This window comes from Camelina sativa, chromosome 20, assembly GCF_030686135.1.
Source record: "Camelina sativa cultivar CO46 ecotype springtype chromosome 20, ASM3068613v1".
In the NCBI taxonomy this organism is placed as follows: Eukaryota; Viridiplantae; Streptophyta; class Magnoliopsida; order Brassicales; family Brassicaceae; genus Camelina; species Camelina sativa.
The window spans coordinates 6269612-6289590 of record NC_141899.1 but is presented as its reverse complement, the minus strand read 5'-3'; the positions used below and the strand labels follow the sequence as shown (position 1 = coordinate 6289590).

Below are 19979 nucleotides of genomic sequence, written 5' to 3'. Positions count from 1 at the left end.
CTTTCTTCAATGGAGATTGAACTTATCAAAATTCATACTCTCACATCTTTTGTTAACTAAGAATTGGAGATTTCAGTTGACCTATTCTTGAGGATCTTATAATACAAAACTCTCGGATTTGTTTACTAATATAAAAATTTTGATTATTTATTTTATTTTATAAGTATACATATATGAAAACTAAGATCGTCTACATTTTAGCCGGAGATTTTAAGCTTTGCTACCAGTTTCAATGGTGGAGACTTCAGATCGTTCCTTAATCCAATCCAAAACATCTCTGAAAACCAAGTCGACGTTCTCTTCCGACTCTCCAATCAGCTGATGCCACATCCCTGGATAAACCTTAATCGTCTTGTCTTTGCTACTGCATCTCCGGTAAAGCTCCTCCACAGATGCCGGATCGCAGACTACGTCGTCTCCCCCGTGTACGATCATTAACGGGACTTCAACTTCTTCAAACCTGCTTTGAAGTTCCTCGCAGACTCGTACGAGCTCGTAGGCCGTGGCGGCTCGTGGTCGACCTACGGTTCTGTTAGGGTTAGCGAAGGCGAGTTTCCGCTTCCAGGGCTCCTTGAAAGAGACGCCAGCGATGGAGCCGCGAGTGGGGACGACACGCCAGGTGGGGATGAGTGTAGCAGCTAGGGTTAAGAGGTGTTGTAACGGCCACGGAGGTTTGAATTTGTGGCTAATGGAACACATTCCACCGCTGAGTATAAGACCGTTCCATTGGTGTTTTTGACGGAGGGTAATGTAGAGAGCGATAGCGCCGCCTAGAGACTCGGAGTAGAGGAAGGAAGGGAGAGAGGAGGAGGTTGAGTGACGGTTACGGAAGTCATCGAAGAGGGAAATGCAGTCGTCAACGATTAGGTTGATATTTGGGATGTGAGCGGTTAAACCATCTGAGAAGCCGTGGCCTTGGTGGTCGATGGCACAAGTGAGGTAACCGGATTTGGCAAATAGGACGGAGGTTAGTTGAAGGAACCAGCTGGATTCGCCAGTGAAGCCGTGGACGACAGCAATGAGGCCGAGTGGTGGACGGTTGAGTGGAGTCCACCATTGGGTGAAGAGTTTAAGGCCGGTAGGGTTGGTGACGTAGGCGGAGGAGTGGGCGACGGAATGGCGGGAGTAGAATTCTGCAGCGGATAGAGAGCCAAAGGGGCTTGAGGTATTAGCCTCTGAGACTGGGTGGAGTCCCATCTTTTTCTAGTAGTACCGTTAAGAGGTTACATTTGTATATTTGAAGCAAAATAAAAAGAGTCCAATGCTTCTTGTGTGATAAACTAAGTTACTAACTTACTGCTGCTTTTTCGGATGGTTTCGTCTTCATATGAATTTCCTTCTTTTTGTTTTATGTTCTAAGAGTTATTTTTATACCTAATTTTTTAATAAATCAAACAAAACTCACCTACCATGTCTTTATCATACTTATGTTCTATCCAAATGAACCAAACGAAATCAAGAAACCGACCTAGAACCGGTAACATGTTTGTTTGGCTGCATGGCACAATCGGGGTTGATATATCACATATACACAACAAAACGAGTTAATATTTTGGACTTTTCATATTTAAAACAATATTTGATCGAAAAATCAAATCAAATTTAAACGGAACTCATATCAAACTTATCTGCATTAAATTCATTTACTTTCGTCAATCACTATCATGATGGGTTTGGTGAGGTTGGTACACGTGAGAAATTCAACTAAATTACTCAACTACCTACTTGAAGAACATATGAAAACAGTCAAATAGGTCTATTAAAAATAGATTAATGAATAGAATAACAATGATACACAAATAGCAATTTAAAGACTTCTATCTAGCCAATAAGAATGATGGAATCTATCTACTTTTCTAGTGATCCTTATTTCCTTTGATTAGCTAACACTATGTGGAACCTAAACCTAATTTAAAGAACTCAAGGAGGTCGAAAACTATGTGGACATTTAAACCTAATTAGAAGAACTCAAAAAGACGTGGAAAATTGCAGGGGACATTGATAGGTAATAACTTAACGCTTAGATTAAAGAAATCAAAATGGGGGGAGAAGAATATACATTGATGTTTCTTTTTTCTTTTTTTTGTCTCCTTTTTTTCTGATTCTCTGATTTTACAGCAACCCAACAACACAGCTCAGATGTAATCTATTCTCCAAACCTCTTAAATGATGTCCCAATAGCATGCACCTAAAATGAAACAGACCGTGGATGAGACTAACAAGCTCTGTATTAATTATTTGCAATTTGCGTCCTAAGAAGAGGAGTTTGGCCTACCAGAAAAGGAGCTTCGCAAGGTAATCCCTGGAAGTGTCTACTTTTCTACCAGTTCCATCATCACCTTCTGTCGTCCTTACGCCAGGATTTTCCATGAAATTTGAAGTCGTCTGACCTTCAAAGATCTTCTCTAATACATTTTGGACAAGTTGGTTCACGATCTCTTCCACTTCTGGTGAAGACAGTTGAGATAACTCGGTCACCTGTAAAATATGATTAATTCTTGTCATCAAACTGAGTATCTTGAAACAAAGAATAAGAATCAAAGAAATCTCAACGTTTACTACCATCTCAGGATCTAAGGAACGCAAATAATCCAACAAATCATTCTTGTTTCCTTTCTCACATTCTATCCGCAAAGCTTTCTTCTTTTGTGAATTTAGCTCCTGAAACATACATTAGGAATCAAATTATTATCAGTGCTTAAAAGTATCACAACCAAGATCATAGAAACAGAACCAGACTTGGCCAATGTAGACAAGGATACTGAGAATGCACAAGACGATTCAAATACACACACACACACAACCAAAACTCAATCAAATTCTCAGCAACTGAACTAGAGTCTACATATACACACTCAGCTTTGACAATCAATTACCCCTTTCACGGTAGATAACTCAGACTGCAAATGCTGAATATAACTCAACGCTTCAGGTGACAAGTCTCCAACCACCTGAGGACTCAATCTCTCTAATTCCTCAACACAACTCCCTAAATCCTCACCAACTCCCTTCTCCGAACCAAATCTAACATCGTCTTCCAAAGACTGATCCTCCTCCTTTCTAGGATCAACCGGTATATCAAAATTCCTCCTCAGTGATACACGATACTCCGCATTCCACAACGTATACCTAATAATAAAACCACAAATCCCTAAATCCACAGTGTTCCAGAGACAGAGAGAGAGAGATTCAAAAATATATATATACCCGGTGATGATGGAAGAGATAAGGAGACGATAAAGAGGCTGCTCGGAGATGGTAACGGAAACGGCAAATTGATCGGAAGGAAGGAGTCCAAGCATAGAGGAAATCGTCTGTTTCATCGAATCCTTAGCTGAATCGGATAAGCCTTTGGAGATCACAGACGTATCAAGCGGCTGGATCCGGTTCACCAAATTCGCGATCACAGCGAAACCTCGATCTAACTTAGACCGGCGAGTAGATACATACGAATCGTCTGATGAAACTCCACCACCGCTAAGACAGCTAATTACAGCGGAGGAGGAGGAAGACGACACCGCACGATTCGGAGCATAAGGTAAACACCGGCGAGGAGATGAGGAAGAGGAAGACGGTGGTGGTTGGTGAAGGATTAGCTTCTTCTTTGATAAGTCAGTGACACGAGAGAGCATGAAGAAGGCACGCGCTGATGCGGCCGCCATTAAAATGTTGAGCGTCTCTCGAGCTCTCTGTTTTTGTCTCTCTCTCTCTTTTCTCAGAGAGCTGTGTGGCTGCGTGATATGCGTTGGGTATTGGAAGAATCTTTTTGTTTTTTTTTTTTCAATTGTTTCTTTTTATATTTTTTTTGGTAATTAGTATTTTAATTTTATATAAAAAATGATTTATTTTGTTAAGAAAAATCTTGCTTCGTTCGTTTTAGTGATCTGAAGGCCCACTAAGCCTTGATTTTGGTATTTTCTCGTGGTTTTTTTGGTCAGAGTAAAATAATATATTTGATCCGACACACTCATCTTGTAAACGGACTACTGCAATAGACGTTTCTAGAATCCCCATTGAAACCAAGTAGTACAAAATATCCAAAAGTAGTAAGATTTTATTTTTAAGTTTAATTATATTTTTATACATGGTAATGAAGAATTGTCTAATGGAATTATATTTAGAGACAGTTTGGCTAGCTTTTTACAAGTTTTTAGAAGAGTTAGCCTTTTGAAAAACTTTTGTACAAGCCAATTCAGCAGTAACCATTATGATGGTTTCGTAGTCTTATGATAAAAATCGAACCATACCAAAACTACAAAAGCGAATAAAGTTTGCATTTGTTTTTTTTTCTGAATTCAATGTTGTATTCAACTTAAAACCAGGTTTACACTAATGCCATCTGTGTTTTTTTTTCTAAATAAAACACAGATGGCAATAGTCGTAAAAATGGTTTTAGGTTGATTACAATTTTACATTCAACTCTAAAAGAAAAAAGAAGTGCAAACTTTAATTTTTTTTTTTATAGTTTGGTATTTTTGCACTTTCAAAATTTCTTTCCAACATAGATAGATAGTATAATAGAACTGGAATAGCATCGAAAAGACGAAAACTGACTGTTTTGAGGCTTTTAAGCACCAAAATTGTATCAAATGGATTACACAATTAATATTAGCAATGAATAGAAAACCTAAACGGTCAGCTACCTTTTAAGTTATTTTATAAATATTCGACAAAAACCAAAAGATAACGCTCTGATTTGCAAGTAAATGATCACCACTGTACGAGTTTTAATCTGTAGTTTATAACGCAAAAGAGCACTAAAATTTTGGCTTTTGATCAGGGAATCAAGTTAATCTACCTGATTAAGTCATTTCCGACCAAACTCTTCTTTGCATGACTCAAATGTCGTTTTGTAATGCGCAAGAAGACCAAATATCGCTGTTCATGAAACAAAACACTTTCATTTGTAAGAAGTCCCCACAAGATTATGTTATTAAGGAAAACATATATAACTCAGGAATTTCCATAGAAAGCAAAATTGTGTGACATAAGTAAAGAAGAGAGTAGTAGTTATTTTACCAGGATTGCAGTATTGCGGCTGGTACATAGAAGAAAGGGCCTCGATAACTCCAAGTCTTGGCCTAAGGTTGTTTCCCATATTGTTCATACCAGAAGCGCCAGCGGGAGTGGATGATCCAAAGGCAAAGTTCTTCACGTCAGGTTTCTCATCAACTGGTTCTTGCTTGATTGCTCTGCTTGTGTTTTGTTTCCCGTTATGCTTGCGGTCTTTGGAACAATTTGCTTTGTTTCTCTTTGCGCTAAAGTTGGTGATCTCGGTCCCAAATGCCCGCTTTTTAGGCTCAATACGATCACATGAGCTTGTAGAAGCAGTAAGGAGTTTGTTTTTAGATATGTCTATGGATCCCAACCACCTATATGCCACCTTCTTAGGCTCAATACGATCACATGAGCTTGCAGAAGCAGTAAGGGATTTGTTTTCAGATATGTCTATGGATCCCAACCACCTATATGCCGCCTTCTTAGTCTCTGGAATATGAGTCTGCATGTACAGTATGAACATACGAAAATAAATTTAAAACAAGAATATTCAAGATTGAGCATATTAAATCTGCATGGAAACAAGCTCTTGTAGTATTTGGTACCTTTTCGATTAGGTTCATTGAGGAAAACACATTTGCAATGTCGTAAAGGCGCCTAACTTTAGCTGCATATAGTTTACAAAAAAATGGGGTTTGGTTATCGCTTCTGTATGTAATAATAATCAAAGATCAAACAAGGTCAAGGGAAGGAATTTAGGATTACTTCTCATAGTCGTTGGATCCTGTGGATCATTCAGCAATGCTTTGGTAGCCCCATCGAGTGTGATCAGATCATCCTGACATCAAGCAGCAACAAGAGAGGTGTCAACTAATTGGTAATTAACCATTTGTTTAGAGAGAGATATCAATAAAACTTAATTCACTTACATCAGAGCATAGAAACAGCTTCACAAAGCTCTGAGAAAGTTGCCAGAGAGATCTCTCCTTCTTGCTGTCTACAAAAAATAGCAAACAAAAACAAGGTTAGGCTAGTTTAGCTTCAAAACACGAATCCTAACCCTGGAAAAGTTTCAATAACTAGCAAGGACATATATGTCTTCAATCATATCGAAATCAAGATCGAAAGTAAATGAATGGACTAAATAGAAAAATGCATAGGGTAATGCTTAAGTGAATGGACTAATCAATGAAGCTCAAACATAAGAAGAATACCAAGTTTGAGTAATGGTGAGTTATCTTGATCCTCAGGAGTTAACTTGAAAGACTCTTGTCTTTCTTCCTCATACAAAACCTATTCACATATAATAATAATAATAATAATCCATAAGTCATTGATGATGTTTGGCAGAATCATAAGCACAACAAAGTAACAAAAAAAGAAATGTGGAGTTACCATCTCCGACTTGGTCACAAAAGGGACAATCCCAAACTTCTCTTTCATTCCTTCTTCCTGTAGAGACAAAAACTCAAAAAACCCTTGTCAACAAAACAAAACAATCATGAACCTACAAAGAGATTGATTCGTTTAAGTACTTTGAGTTCAGCGAGAGCACGAGGAACTTCTCCAAAACCTCTCCACGAGTACTGATTCTTTCCTCTTCTCGCAACAAGCTGCGTAGCACCACAAAAACCCTAATCAGCTCAAATCAAAATCTCAATCAGACAACAAATGAATAAAAAAAAACATCAAATGTTTGTTACCCCAATACTCTCCAATATGTTGACCACATCATAGATACGGCGACGTTCAACTCCTACAATTCCCAGATATATCAACAACAACAACAACAAAAACAATTACACATCAATCTATTGAAATCAAACCCTGGGATTTTTATTTTATTTTATTTTTAAACTTTTCTTCAATTGAATAACGCATAATAGTATCATCAAAAACCCAATCGAAGACGAAATAAATAAATAAATAAAAAAAATCACCTAATCTCCCGGCGGCTTCATCGAGACCAATCAAATCAACACCGTCGCGGTTGTACAGTTTCAAAAAACTGAAAAATAATAAACGGGAAAAAACAAACATATAACAATCTGATCAGAATCGCAAGAGATATAGCGAGCGAGAGAGATGAGATGAGATTATTACTTGGAGACAAGAAGTCCGAGAGACTTCTCCTTGCGGCTGTAAGGCTGGTGACCGAAACCGAGAGCTTCCATATTCCTGAGGGAGACAAGACAAAGACAACAAACATATATATTTTCTGGATGAGAAGACACTCACAAAAGTATAAATAAGCGAAAGCGAGAGAGAGAGAGAGAGATAAAGAGAGTTGGTGTTTGGATCTGAGCTTTGTTGTGACCTTAGAAAAACCCTTATTTTTCTTTTGTTATAGGCGGGTTCTTTTCAAATTAGGAAATACTTTTACCGGTTCAATGTTTTCTTCTTTTTTTTTTCTTCTTTGCAAATACAAGTATTCAATGTCATTGACTAATTTTAAAGCTTTTTTTTAATTTCTTTTTGACCTTTTTAAAATTAGGTAATTTCGCATGCGATATATACAACAAATGTTACATTTATATTTTTCATTTGTAAATTTCGTGTATGTATATACCTAATTAGATTTTTTTTTAAATGATTAAAATCATGCGATCATAATTTTTAATAATGGCAAAAAGTTTCGTTTTGTGTGGCTTTTTGTCATATATATTGTAGGTATGTCGAAGTTTCTTCTTTGTGGTTGATAATTCTTTCATTCATTCGTTTTTAGTATTTCTTTTCATGTTTTTTTAAAAACATACTTATCGTTAGTTCCATTTAAGATTGTACAATATTAGTTGCATATCTATCTCATATAAATACGAAATATATATATACATAAATAGCAAAAAAGAATTTCATATTTCTATATCATTCTCAATTTCATCGGTAAACATATTAAAATTCAATGGTCATCTACATCAAGTAAATACTTAAATTTGATATCAATGTGTAAGTAGGATGTTTCTATAAAATATACTCCCTCTTTTTTTCATTTTTTACAAATAAACTAGATTAGTTCAGATGAACCAATTGAGAGGAGAATTGTTTACAAAAGAAATAACATGTGGTTGAGTAAAAATATACTCTATCTATATCATAAAAAAAACTTTTAGCATTTTTATCACAAATATTGATTTTCTGTAAATTTTTATCAATTAATGATAGAAAATTGTATACTTAAAGATTCATTTAATGAGAATTTAAAATTTTGATGAATTACTATTACTAATTAATAGATATAAAAATGTTTAAAAAAAAATGTGTTATTAGAAATAGTAATACATTTATAGCTAAATATTAAATGTTACTTCATTTATGAGAGTACATATTTTACTGTTTATCTATTAAATAATAGAGGAATGCTCAAATTTTAGATCTAGACTAAGAATACCATGGTATTCCTAAAATCCATGTTGGATTTTTGGCTCTCAGTCCCATCCTTCGATAAAATGGGTAAAGATTATATTGAGCAAATTTTGTATATTTTCTGTTTGAAAAATAAAATTGGATACATTGCTTCTATATTAATTTTCTAGTCATGCAAACTTTGTATATTTTCTGTCTTCCTTCGACATCCTAATTGCAAAGTTTCGGCATGAGCAACAAGGGCTTTCTTGCATGACCTTACATGGTGACACAAATTTTCATGTTATATGGTGAGACTAAATTGTTTCAATATAAGGTTAACTGAGAAGAAAATCTAGAATTTGGACCCATTCATCCTCCTAAACCTTTTTGTTTGTTTCACAGTTGATGTTTTTGGGCCGATAATTTGATCCAATGATGTTTAGAGCGAGTGGAATCACCAAATCTTTATTTTATCCAATAACATGGTATAAATAAATTGTTGTATTACATACGTCAAAATCAAAAACGTAACAATGTTATAATTTTCTGATCAAATTTTTACCAAACGATATGAAAAGGAAATTTACCTCATGTTGAAAAGACAATAAAACCACGATTAATAACTCGAATTTACAAAAGACCAAACACAATCCAGATTCCAGAAGAAGTCCATCGAATCTAAACAGACCGACCATCTCACTTTATATACATTGATCTCAGACCCAACCAAACAGGGAAAAAAAAAGACCGACGACTTGAAAACGACGTAGTTTCATTCGTTTAGATAGGAAAAAAAAAAACAGAAAAGGAAAAGCCTTTGGAAATCCCGACGAGGAGAGGAGAAGAAGGATCATGCCGTTCTCCTCCTACATCGGCAACACCCGCCGTAGCTCCACCACCGGAGTCGGCGGCGGAAGCAACAGCGGATGGGGTCACTCACTCCTCCCAACAGCCTTATCAAAGTCAAAACTAGCGATCAATCGAAAGCCACGAAAACGAACAGTCGTAATGAATTTCTTATTCGCAAACTTCTTCGTCATCGCACTCGTCATCTCACTCCTCTTCTTCTTCCTAACTCTTTTCCACTTCGGCGTACCTGGACCGTTCTCCTCACGTTTCTTAACCTCCAGATCCAATCGGATCGTGAAGCCACGGAAGAATATATATCGACGGCCTTTAAACGATTCCAATTCAGGAGGAGGCGCCGTAGTTGATATCACTACTAAAGATCTGTACGATAGGATTGAGTTTCTTGATGTAGATGGTGGTCCGTGGAAACAAGGTTGGAGAGTTACGTATAAAGGCGATGAGTGGGATAAAGAGAAGCTTAAAATCTTTGTTGTGCCTCACTCTCATAACGATCCTGGTTGGAAATTAACTGTGGAAGAGTATTATCAGAGACAGTCTAGGCATATCCTTGACACCATTGTTGAGACTTTATCTAAGGTAAATAATGTCACCAAAGTTTTTAATTTTATTCATTCTTCTCTCCCATGATTATCCCGTGAACGATCTTTTAGTGCCTAAAATTTCTCATGACGTCATTTAACTCTTAACCAACTTCTCTGCTGGATTCTGTTTTTTTTTTTTTTTTTCGTGTTAAAACAGAGTTTTTTTGGAAAGTTTGTAGTTTTGGAGTTAAAGGTTGAATTTTTAAGCTCGTTCGCTTTGAAAACGAGCTAAAGCTAGTTTTTTTAGTTGTGGGTTTTGTAATTGAAAGGATAAGTTTAAGTATTACAGCCAGATGTTCATAGTTTATGTAATAGTAGGGTGTGAAGTGTTTCCCATTTAGCTAGAATCTGATTTGTGTGTGGGGGGTTTGTTTTGAATCTGTTGTAATAGGATTCGAGAAGAAAGTTTATATGGGAAGAGATGTCATATCTGGAGAGATGGTGGAGAGATGCTTCACCAAATAAACAGGAAGCTTTGACTAACTTGGTCAAGAATGGGCAGTTAGAGATCGTTGGAGGTGGCTGGGTAATGAATGATGAGGTATGTTTCTGACTTGTTTGGTTTTTTTTAAAAAAAAGAAGAAAGGATTGTTTAGTTCTATGCCATTCCTATGCCTGATTGTTTTGATTGAGACGTATGTAATAAGTTTCTTCTTGATGTTTCCTGCAGGCTAATTCTCATTATTTTGCCATAATTGAACAGGTATGTACAGCAACTTGTGACTTTCCAGTTTTATGCAGTTAATTTGTCTGCTCATGTTTGTTTTTAGATATATAACGCTTACTGATATATAACGCTTACTGATATATAACGCTTACTGAAACAATGATGATAACTGAAATATAGATGATTACCTCATTTTTCATTTGATGTTTCTGCTTCCGCTAGCCATTTAGTGTGTATTTATTATGTCAGTTATGGTTAAGGTTATAATTCTTTACCTGATACCTCCTTTGAGCTGAAGACCCTCTTTTTTTGGCTATGCCTATATAAGAACGGGTGATATTAGAATATCAATTGGCTAGAGATAATGCTTGTTGCATTGTGTTCCTTTTTTGGGTAAAACATATTGCAGTAGTTATCCAGGTTTTCTAAGTGTAAACCATGTTTTCTTCTTATACTGCCTGTGCTCTTGTATCTGACTTTTTTTTACCACTTCTTCTGCAGATCGCAGAGGGTAATATGTGGCTGAATGACACAATTGGGGTTATTCCTAAGAATTCTTGGGCCATAGATCCCTTTGGCTATTCATCAACCATGGCTTATCTCCTCCGCCGTATGGGTTTTGAGAACATGCTGATTCAGAGAACTCATTACGAGCTTAAGAAAGACCTTGCACTGCATAAGAATCTGGAATATATTTGGCGTCAAAGTTGGGATGCTATGGAAACAACTGATATTTTTGTTCACATGATGCCTTTTTATTCATACGATATCCCACACACTTGTGGACCAGAGCCTGCAGTTTGCTGTCAGTTTGATTTTGCTCGGATGCGGGGATTTAAGTATGAACTTTGTCCATGGGGAAAGCACCCAGTGGAGACCACACAAGAAAATGTGCAGGAGAGGGCATTAAAGCTTCTGGATCAATACAGGAAAAAATCCTCTCTCTATCGAACAAATACACTTCTTATACCTCTTGGAGATGATTTTAGGTACATTAGTATTGATGAAGCCGAAGCTCAGTTTCGTAACTACCAGCTGTTGTTTGATCACATCAACTCTAATCCTAGTCTAAATGCAGAGGCAAAGTTTGGTACTTTAGAGGATTATTTCAGAACAGTCCGAGAAGAAGCTGATAGAGTAAATTACTCTCTTCCTGGTGAGGTTGGCTCTGGTCAGGTTGTTGGTTTCCCTTCTCTGTCAGGTGACTTCTTTACATATGCAGATAGGCAACAAGACTATTGGAGTGGTTATTATGTTTCAAGGCCTTTCTTCAAAGCTGTTGATCGTGTGCTCGAGCATACACTTCGTGGAGCTGAGATCATGATGTCATTTCTGTTAGGTTATTGCCATCGAATTCAGTGTGAGAAATTCCCAACTAGCTTTTCGTATAAGCTAACTGCTGCAAGACGAAATCTAGCTCTTTTCCAGCACCATGATGGGGTAACTGGAACTGCTAAGGATTACGTGGTACAAGATTATGGCACACGGATGCATACTTCATTGCAAGACCTTCAGATCTTTATGTCTAAGGCAATAGAAGTTCTTCTTGGGATCCGTCACGAGAAAGACAAATCTGATCAGTCTCCATCATTCTTCGAGGCAGAGCAAGTGAGATCGAAGTATGATGCTCGGCCGGTTCACAAGCCAATTGCTGCGCGGGAAGGAAACTCACACACTGTTATACTCTTCAATCCATCGGAACAGACGAGAGAGGAGGTAGTGACTGTCGTTGTTAACCGTGCTGAAATCTCTGTTCTGGACTCAAACTGGACTTGTGTCCCTAGCCAAATTGCTCCTGAAGTGCAACATGACAATACCAAACTATTCACAGGCAGACATCGCCTTTACTGGAAAGCTTCCATCCCAGCTCTTGGTCTGAGAACATATTACATTGCTAATGGGAATGTTGAATGTGAGAAAGCTACACAGTCTAAACTTAAATACGCTTATGAGTTTGACCCATTTCCTTGTCCTGCTCCATATTCCTGTTCCAAACTGGACAGCGACGTTACTGAGATCCGAAATGAACATCAGACTCTTGTGTTCGATGTGAAGAATGGATTACTGCGGAAGATAGTCCATAGAAACGGATCAGAGACTGTTGTGGGAGAAGAGATAGGTATGTACTCGAGTCCAGAAAGTGGAGCTTACTTGTTCAAACCAAATGGTGAAGCTGAACCAATTGTTCAACCTGGTGGACATATAGTCACCTCTGAGGGTCTGCTGGTTCAAGAAGTCTTCTCTTACCCTAAAACCAGATATGAGAAATCACCCCTCTCGCACAAGACTCGTCTTTACACTGGAGGTAATACGCTTCAGGATCTAGTGGTTGAGATAGAATATCATGTTGAGCTTCTAGGTAAGGATTTTAATGACCAGGAATTGATTGTCCGGTACAAGACTGATGTAGACAACAAGAAGGTCTTCTATTCAGATCTCAATGGTTTCCAAATGAGCAGGAGAGAAACTTATGATAAGATCCCTCTTCAAGGAAACTATTATCCGATGCCATCTCTTGCATTTATCCAAGGATCAAACGGTCAGAGATTCTCTGTGCACTCTCGCCAATCTCTCGGTGTTGCAAGCCTCAAAGAGGGTTGGTTGGAGATTATGCTGGACAGACGGTTGGTTCGTGATGACGGACGTGGTCTCGGACAAGGCGTGATGGATAACCGCGCAATGACCGTGGTTTTTCACCTTCTTGCTGAATCCAACATTTCTCAGTCAGACCATACTTCCAACCCTAACCCTAGGAACCCTTCTCTGCTCTCTCACCTCGTTGGTGCTCACTTGAACTATCCCATAAACACATTCATCGCCAAGAAACCGCAAGACATATCTGTGCGTGGTCCGCAATACGGTTCCTTTGCTCCTTTAGCCAAACCATTACCGTGTGACCTCCACATAGTGAATTTCAAAGTTCCGCGTCCATCCAAATACTCTCAGCAATCTGAAGAAGACAAGCCAAGGTTCGCTCTTATCCTCAACAGACGAGCTTGGGACTCAGCTTATTGCCATAAAGGAAGAAGAGCAAACTGCACAAGCGTGGCTAATGAACCGGTTAACTTCTCCGACATGTTCAAAGATCTTGCGGCTACAAAGGTAAAACCAACTTCATTGAATCTCTTGCAAGAAGACATGGAGATACTAGGGTACGACGATCAAGAGCCATCCCGAGATGGTTCATCGCCAAGGGAAGGACGTGTCTCGATCTCTCCCATGGAAATACGAGCTTACAAGCTTGAGCTACGACCTCACAAGTGAAAAACACACACACCTTACAGCTGATCGTGGACTATTGGCTGGTATGGCCTCACAAGATCGTTTGACTAAGAGGCTGAAAGCTCAGAAATCGGCTTCTTGTTCAAAAAAGCTTTGCCGGGAACGTTAACTGTCAAAAGAGAGTAGACGCAGGAGCTTCTGTGTGTTCATGTAAAACTACTTAGCTCTTTTTTTTGTTTTTGTTTTGAGACAAGCGATATTATTAATTAGTTTTTACGATTTTGACTGGGATTAATATGTTATGTGTGTATATGTATAAACCATAGTATTATACACAGTTGGATTGTTCCATTTTTTGCTCATTGAAAACTCTCAGCTGTCTCTTCTTGTATTCCTTATTTATCTCTTGACTTCAAATTTACTTTTGAAGCTTAACTACGTTCTTAACAACAAAGACGAAAGAAAAAAGCTTAAGAACTTTTTGAACTAATTTTTTTAATATAATTGGATTGGATTTTGGGCATGAAAAAGCTTATCGCATATACACTTGATTTACGTAAGCTACGAGTTTATTATATTCACACAAAAAATATCTTTCTTTATATAAAAGGAAACAAAAAGAAGAAAAAGGTTATAACTAATCGTTATGGTGACGAAACTCATGGTCGTATGTGAATTATAGCAAAGAAGAAAATCATGTGCTCTACCACTCAATTTTTAAAACCAATAATAAATCTTCCATTTTCAATTTAAAACTATTTCTTTAAAGTATCTATCTATTATGATAATGTAGCAGACAACGAACAAAAAAAAAAACTATTTATTAGATCTCCTTTGTTCCTTTTTTTTATTAGATGTTTTAGATTTTGTCATTTGTTTTATTATTTTACAAGTTTATATATACTAATTTATGTTAATTTTGTGTTCGATGACTATTTGTACAATGTAGTTTTTTTTCATCAGTTAGATTGCATCAAATAATATATTTTATGTAAAAATAATAAAATATTATATTATTTTAAAACTTTCCATTTTAACTTAAAGGGAATAGAAAACTATATATATTCATTTTGTTATATAATTTATATTTTTAACTCAAAAATAAATAAAAAGAGTCATCTCTAAATACTTTTGTCGTTTCTAATAGTTAGAAAAAACGATTATGATTGTTTGTTTTTCCCTTTGTATTTCCAACATCCATTTCACATCTTTCTTTTTACGTATATACGGACCGAAGCTTGTGTCATCGGCGTGCCGTCACCTGTTACTAATCTTGATTAGTCTGTAAAATCGTTGATAAGATATTATTATTTGCAAAACTTAGGCGTGAAATGTTCATGGCCACAGATTTTAAAAAAGCAAAAAATAGCAATAAGAAAGAATATTAATGGATCAAATGGAATCGTTACAATAGTTAATTTGACTAATTCCTAACTTCTTCTTGCAATAGGATAATATTTAGTATCATCATTAGTAGGACAAAAAAAAACACTTAAGGTTAAATTATATGAGAATTAAGGCATATTTTTATACATTGCGTTTGGACTAGACACAAGTACCATATTTTAAAGTAAATCAGTGTTATTGTTGTTTAAAAGATGATTGCTTTTGTTAAACAAAGAAATATCTAATCAGTGAGATAGTTGACCAATGCGAGACCACGTAATGGTTTCATTCTAGTGTTTTTTTTTTTTTTGTTATGAAAAGAAGATTAATTCATAACCACAAAAAAAACCATAGTTAAACGACAACTCGATATAAGTTTTGTTTGGTTTTAACTTCTCTATAACTTTGGTGCTACAAAATTACGTAGTATCATCAAAGTAACCAAGACACAACACACCTGCACCACACACACAAACTCATTAAGTCTATAGAACACGAGTGATCACCAAACTTCTTTTTCCTTAAGCTTTCAAGAAATATATAATTTTTATAAATAATCATGAGCGATCATCAAGATTTGATGTTACAGATCAAAGAACGTTTTCTAGAGTGACAATTCTGCTAACTATTAATAATGTAAACTTTTTATATGAAAAAATTATTTAAAACAATTAACAAAGACAAAGGAAAAAAAGGAAAAAAAAAAAAAGAAGGAAGTGTTACGCACGTAAGCTGACAATTTTAAGTTGGTGCAAGTCGATATATTGCCACTCAGGCACTCACTGCACCTTTCTCCAAAGCCAAAATCTAAAGTGAACTTTAATATATATGTACCTATATATCTTCCCTTTTGTTTTAGTTTTAGTTTTTTTTTTTCTTTCTTACTTGTATTACACTTAGTGTAAGATAACTTCCATTCTGTTTTGAATGAAAAAGACTCATAGAAATATGAATTTCTAAAATCCTCAAAGAAACAGGATGATTACAGATTTTGCCATTTCTCACTTCAATTATTTGAATATGCCACTTTCCTCAAAATATTTAGATTTAAATGCCATTTTTTTGTCACTTTGAAAACTATCCACTCTAAAATTGTGTTTATATAAGAAAAAATAGCCTTTCAAAAACAATCTGTTATTACTTCCTGAAGAAACACACAGCTTGTTAGTTATTTGTTTTACATTTTTTGTTTAATGATTTTATTGTGATTTTTTTTGGATGACATGAACACTCTTGGAGGAAAGATAATTTCATAATGTTGAAAAAACAAATTCCTAACGTGAACTTTTTAATCTCCCATGCATAGATATTGGATTCTTAACGTAACACATATATAACAAATAATGTGATTTTATTTTCCAATATTTAAACAATTCTAAGTATAGTATTTTCTAAAAGAAGATCGAGGAATACATTAGATGGAAAATCAAAATGCCTATATATTTTGCCAATAGTATTCTATTATTTTCACGTAACTATACAAACTCCTTTTTTTGCAATATGCTTGTCCCAATCTCTTTTCAAGTAAAGGAGTACAAGACAAATTCCTAAAAAGAGAGAAACAAAGTATCTGTTATTAGTTTCTACATGCATGGTATCTTTTAAAATGTCGTTTTTAATATTGAATATATCTCATCAAAAATAAAGTCTAGATATAAAGTAGTTGAGGGATTAATATCCACTAGGTTCGGACCCGCACATACGTGCGGGGTTATATTTATCAATATAATTCAAATTTAAATTGGTTTGGTTTTAGTAAGTTTGAGAATATTTGAAATACTTATGATTTCACTTTGAAATTTTAATCCACATGATGCTACAGATCAAATTTGAACCAAATTAGTAATTGTTAGATTTTTATTAAATCGGTATACTATTAAATCAGATAAAAATCATTAAAAATCATCGAAAAATTAAACTTCTCGAATGGAATGACCTAAATTATCAAGCTGCACAAACACATCTATCAAGGTGTGTCTCACAACAGATTTAATATTTTTCTGACCCATATAAAACCCGTTTCACCCAACTTGATAATTTAAGTCATCCCATTTATTTTTTCCTAATCATATTAAAATATTTTAAGGGAATAGATAAGAGATTCAGACGATAGGGTTTATCAAAAAAAAAAAAAATAGATAAGAGATTCAGACGGAAAGCTCGTATTTCCGTTTGGATATCATCATAAAGTAGATATTCACCATTTTCCAAGTTGACGCTTAATCAAATTAGTTAGGTTTTGAGAATCAAATATAGTTAAAAAAAAAACACAATCCCAATATGAGAGATTCTTGATATAGAAATTTTCGATATAGGACAAACTTTTATTCCCGGTTGGAAACATGATGAGATGGAAGCAAAAATTACCAAAGTCCCGTGTTTTTGCAAAACACAAAGATAAATTATAGTATATTCATATATCATATGATATAAAAATATTTCAAAATTAATTGAATTCTTTATTCTTGTTATTTTATGTATGATTCATCTATATTGGAACACATTTTAATTTTAATGCCTTTAACTATTTTTTGAACATTGTTAGGCTATAAAATTTGATCCAAAAAACATGTTACATATAAGATTGTAAGTATTAATTTGTTTTAATTATAATATGTTAACTTATAGTTATTAATTTATTAATTTATAAGCTGATCCATAAAAACAATTTGGAACCAAGAAAAATATATTGTTTATCTATGATTAATTTTATTGATTTTGTTAAAAGATCATAGATAAGTTTAAAAATAAAACATTGATCCTTTTCAGAAAACTGTTTGGCAAATTTGTCAATTATTATCACATCATTTATTATAAATTTCCAAATTATAAATTATAGGATGAAGATTATTATAAACAATTTTTCTTATTATTAAAAATACAGAGACATTTATCTCTTCTTTAGGCTCTTTTCTCCTTCCTTCTTTTGTATTTCTTCTGAATCTCATTGACTTGATTCACGACATGCATATCTCTTCCTGATTCTCTCCCCCTTCATCTTCTTCCTATTCTCCTGTGACCCGTGAAGAAACCGGGTTCATGCTTACCATGGAATCTTTCCGAGTACGATTACCGCCATGGGAGCGTGTTTACATCTGAGAACGTGAGGGATAGTTTGACTTCCAGAGACACTTGGGCTTGCTTTGTCGCTACCTTCTATAACTTTGGTGAGATCGAATTTCTCAATCTATGATTTGTCATTGTGTGAATGTTTTGATTAAGATGTAAGAGATATATGATTCTTATCACTTTGCTTATTTTTTTAGCCAGATCCAATTTGAAGAAGGTGCAACGAAGTTTAAATGAAGTTTTTGCTTTGTCTTGATTACTTGGGGTGAGGTAATTTTGATTTTGCAGCTGAATTTCCAAAACTCTATTTCAAAATTGCCTCAAGACTCAAGTATAGAGAGGAAATGAATTTTTTTTTCACCGTTTTAACTCTTTCGTCATCTAAACTTTTTTGTTCATAATTTGAATTTTCATCGCCAGTGCAACTAAAGTAGTACGTTTGTTACATTGCTTCATTGTCAGTTAAACTATCATTGTAGTTGTGTTCCAAAGTTTGTCACATTAAAGTGGAGTCTCCCAAATGTTAAAAGCGTACCTTGTAAAATTCGTGAGCAAAATGCAAGTTCTTTTTGTCTTATAAAACATAGCTCGATGTTTATGTTTGCTAATACATGAAGCTGAATTCTAACATTGTTTCCCTTTGAAAAAAGAGTAGATAAATTAATTGGTGATACATATGTTTTTAACATATAAATGAAAACATATTTTATCATCTCAAAGTTAAAGCTAACGTTTAGAGGCTTGATTTGCAGAAGGAGGTGGCTTTAGCGGAAGTAGAGAGTGTTGTTATGGAACATTGAAGTAATCTCAGATTTGGTTTTTGAACCTAAAAAGACCCAAAAAAAGTAAGTTAAGTGAGGTTTTATTTTAATAATCTCTTGTAGACATAAGTTATGAAAAAGTATTTGAATAAGCTCATGAACAAAACATCAAAGAATCGCTCAGTTCCTGGAGGTGTAATAAAACCAAAATCCCTTCTTGAGAGGCTGCTTCTATTAACATCCTTGCATCCTATAATGTTTTTAACATATTATATTTAGTTATACAATAGAGATTACCATGTAATGCCAGTGATACTTACCCTTTTCATATGGTGTCTGTTTTGCAGAAGATAAGTGTATGTTTGCTGGTGTTAGGTAATTTCCATCATTCCTAACAGTAAAGTTGGTAATATCTCTGAGGAGTGGAACTTGAGCTATTCGTGTCCTGTTTTTTGGTAATTAAGCTTTTAATATTGTGTTTCTTGGTGTTGGTGTTATCAGCTGTGGTGATGAGCCGTATTTATAGAGTTTAGGGAGTTGATAGGGTTTAATGTGAGAGTAGAGATAATCTCGTTGATCAAGCTAATAATATCTTGAAGATCTAAGATTTGCGGAATGTCTGAAGAGCAAGTAGGATGATTATAAGGAATATGCTTCTAATATCCCAATGGATTGAACGCAAGAACTGTTTAAGATTTTTCTTTGATTCGATAAGGAATGTGTTGATATGGTTAGGTCCTAATTCTCCGTGATAGTGTATTTATTATGATAAATTACCTTATTTATCTCCCTAATTATTTATGATCGAAATTGCTCACAGGTATCTCTCTAGAAGAGTTTGTTTGGCAACAATTGCAGCTTAAATAGGATCCGAATAAGATAATACTGCACGATGAAGGATCCGCGTCTTTTGTTTCTATTAGATTACCTCTTTGTCCTCAATTGTTTTTTCTTTGTTCTTTCCTTTTTTATTTCGTAGGGGTATTTCATGTCATACATGATTTTATTGTTTTTTTTAAGCCTAAGTGTGCTTCCCAATTAATAGTATAGATTTAACAAACAAGATTTATATAGAAGAAA

The 19979-nt window shown here is 35.1% G+C and overlaps 4 protein-coding genes across 4 annotated transcripts; 1 reads left to right on the top strand and 3 right to left on the bottom strand.

The window, feature by feature from the left end:
• Nucleotides 1-117: 117 nt before the first annotated feature.
• On the bottom strand, nucleotides 118-1335 carry LOC104769738 (caffeoylshikimate esterase-like). The gene has a single exon (XM_010494017.3). The coding sequence runs from the start codon at nucleotides 1195-1197 to the stop codon at nucleotides 211-213; it is 987 nt and encodes a 328-aa protein (XP_010492319.1). The 5' UTR covers nucleotides 1198-1335; the 3' UTR covers nucleotides 118-210.
• Nucleotides 1336-2004: 669 nt separating this feature from the next.
• LOC104769737 (uncharacterized) lies at nucleotides 2005-3794 on the bottom strand. The gene is made up of 5 exons (XM_010494016.3): nucleotides 3208-3794; nucleotides 2877-3129; nucleotides 2563-2661; nucleotides 2276-2478; nucleotides 2005-2188 (listed from the first exon to the last, which is right to left on the bottom strand). Exons 1-5 carry the CDS (start codon nucleotides 3660-3662, stop codon nucleotides 2113-2115), a joined length of 1086 nt encoding a protein of 361 aa, XP_010492318.1. The 5' UTR covers nucleotides 3663-3794; the 3' UTR covers nucleotides 2005-2112.
• Nucleotides 3795-4539: 745 nt separating this feature from the next.
• Nucleotides 4540-7390, bottom strand: LOC104769736 (E2F transcription factor-like E2FD). Its single transcript, XM_010494015.3, has 11 exons — nucleotides 7102-7390; nucleotides 6939-7006; nucleotides 6702-6754; nucleotides 6534-6611; nucleotides 6394-6450; nucleotides 6213-6291; nucleotides 5928-5995; nucleotides 5764-5836; nucleotides 5604-5665; nucleotides 5020-5500; nucleotides 4540-4878 (listed from the first exon to the last, which is right to left on the bottom strand). Exons 1-11 carry the CDS (start codon nucleotides 7170-7172, stop codon nucleotides 4808-4810), a joined length of 1161 nt encoding a protein of 386 aa, XP_010492317.1. The 5' UTR covers nucleotides 7173-7390; the 3' UTR covers nucleotides 4540-4807.
• A 1397-nt stretch (nucleotides 7391-8787) lies between these two features.
• LOC104769734 (alpha-mannosidase 2-like) lies at nucleotides 8788-14045 on the top strand. Its single transcript, XM_087504965.1, has 4 exons — nucleotides 8788-9789; nucleotides 10186-10335; nucleotides 10465-10497; nucleotides 10963-14045. The coding sequence occupies exons 1-4, from the start codon at nucleotides 9196-9198 to the stop codon at nucleotides 13723-13725; spliced, it is 3540 nt and encodes a 1179-aa protein (XP_087361091.1). The 5' UTR covers nucleotides 8788-9195; the 3' UTR covers nucleotides 13726-14045.
• The last annotated feature ends 5934 nt before the right edge of the window (nucleotides 14046-19979 follow it).

What these genes read in the sequence shown, in the direction of transcription:
- LOC104769738 (XM_010494017.3), bottom strand. Translation starts at nt 1,197, where the DNA reads ATGGGACTCCACCCAGTCTCAGAGGCTAATACCTCAAGCCCCTTTGGC.
- LOC104769737 (XM_010494016.3), bottom strand. Translation starts at nt 3,662, where the DNA reads ATGGCGGCCGCATCAGCGCGTGCCTTCTTCATGCTCTCTCGTGTCACT. An exon ending in GTTCCTTAGATCCTGAGATG is followed by an intron (nt 2,479 to 2,562) that starts GTAGTAAACGTT and finishes CATATTTTACAG; the next exon opens with GTGACCGAGTTATCTCAACT. An exon ending in CTTGCGAAGCTCCTTTTCTG is followed by an intron (nt 2,189 to 2,275) that starts GTAGGCCAAACT and finishes GTTTCATTTTAG; the next exon opens with GTGCATGCTATTGGGACATC.
- LOC104769736 (XM_010494015.3), bottom strand. Translation starts at nt 7,172, where the DNA reads ATGGAAGCTCTCGGTTTCGGTCACCAGCCTTACAGCCGCAAGGAGAAG. An exon ending in CAATGAACCTAATCGAAAAG is followed by an intron (nt 5,501 to 5,603) that starts GTACCAAATACT and finishes CTGTACATGCAG; the next exon opens with ACTCATATTCCAGAGACTAA. An exon ending in GCCGCAATACTGCAATCCTG is followed by an intron (nt 4,879 to 5,019) that starts GTAAAATAACTA and finishes TTTCATGAACAG; the next exon opens with CGATATTTGGTCTTCTTGCG.
- LOC104769734 (XM_087504965.1), top strand. Translation starts at nt 9,196, where the DNA reads ATGCCGTTCTCCTCCTACATCGGCAACACCCGCCGTAGCTCCACCACC. An exon ending in TTGTTGAGACTTTATCTAAG is followed by an intron (nt 9,790 to 10,185) that starts GTAAATAATGTC and finishes CTGTTGTAATAG; the next exon opens with GATTCGAGAAGAAAGTTTAT. An exon ending in ATTTTGCCATAATTGAACAG is followed by an intron (nt 10,498 to 10,962) that starts GTATGTACAGCA and finishes CTTCTTCTGCAG; the next exon opens with ATCGCAGAGGGTAATATGTG.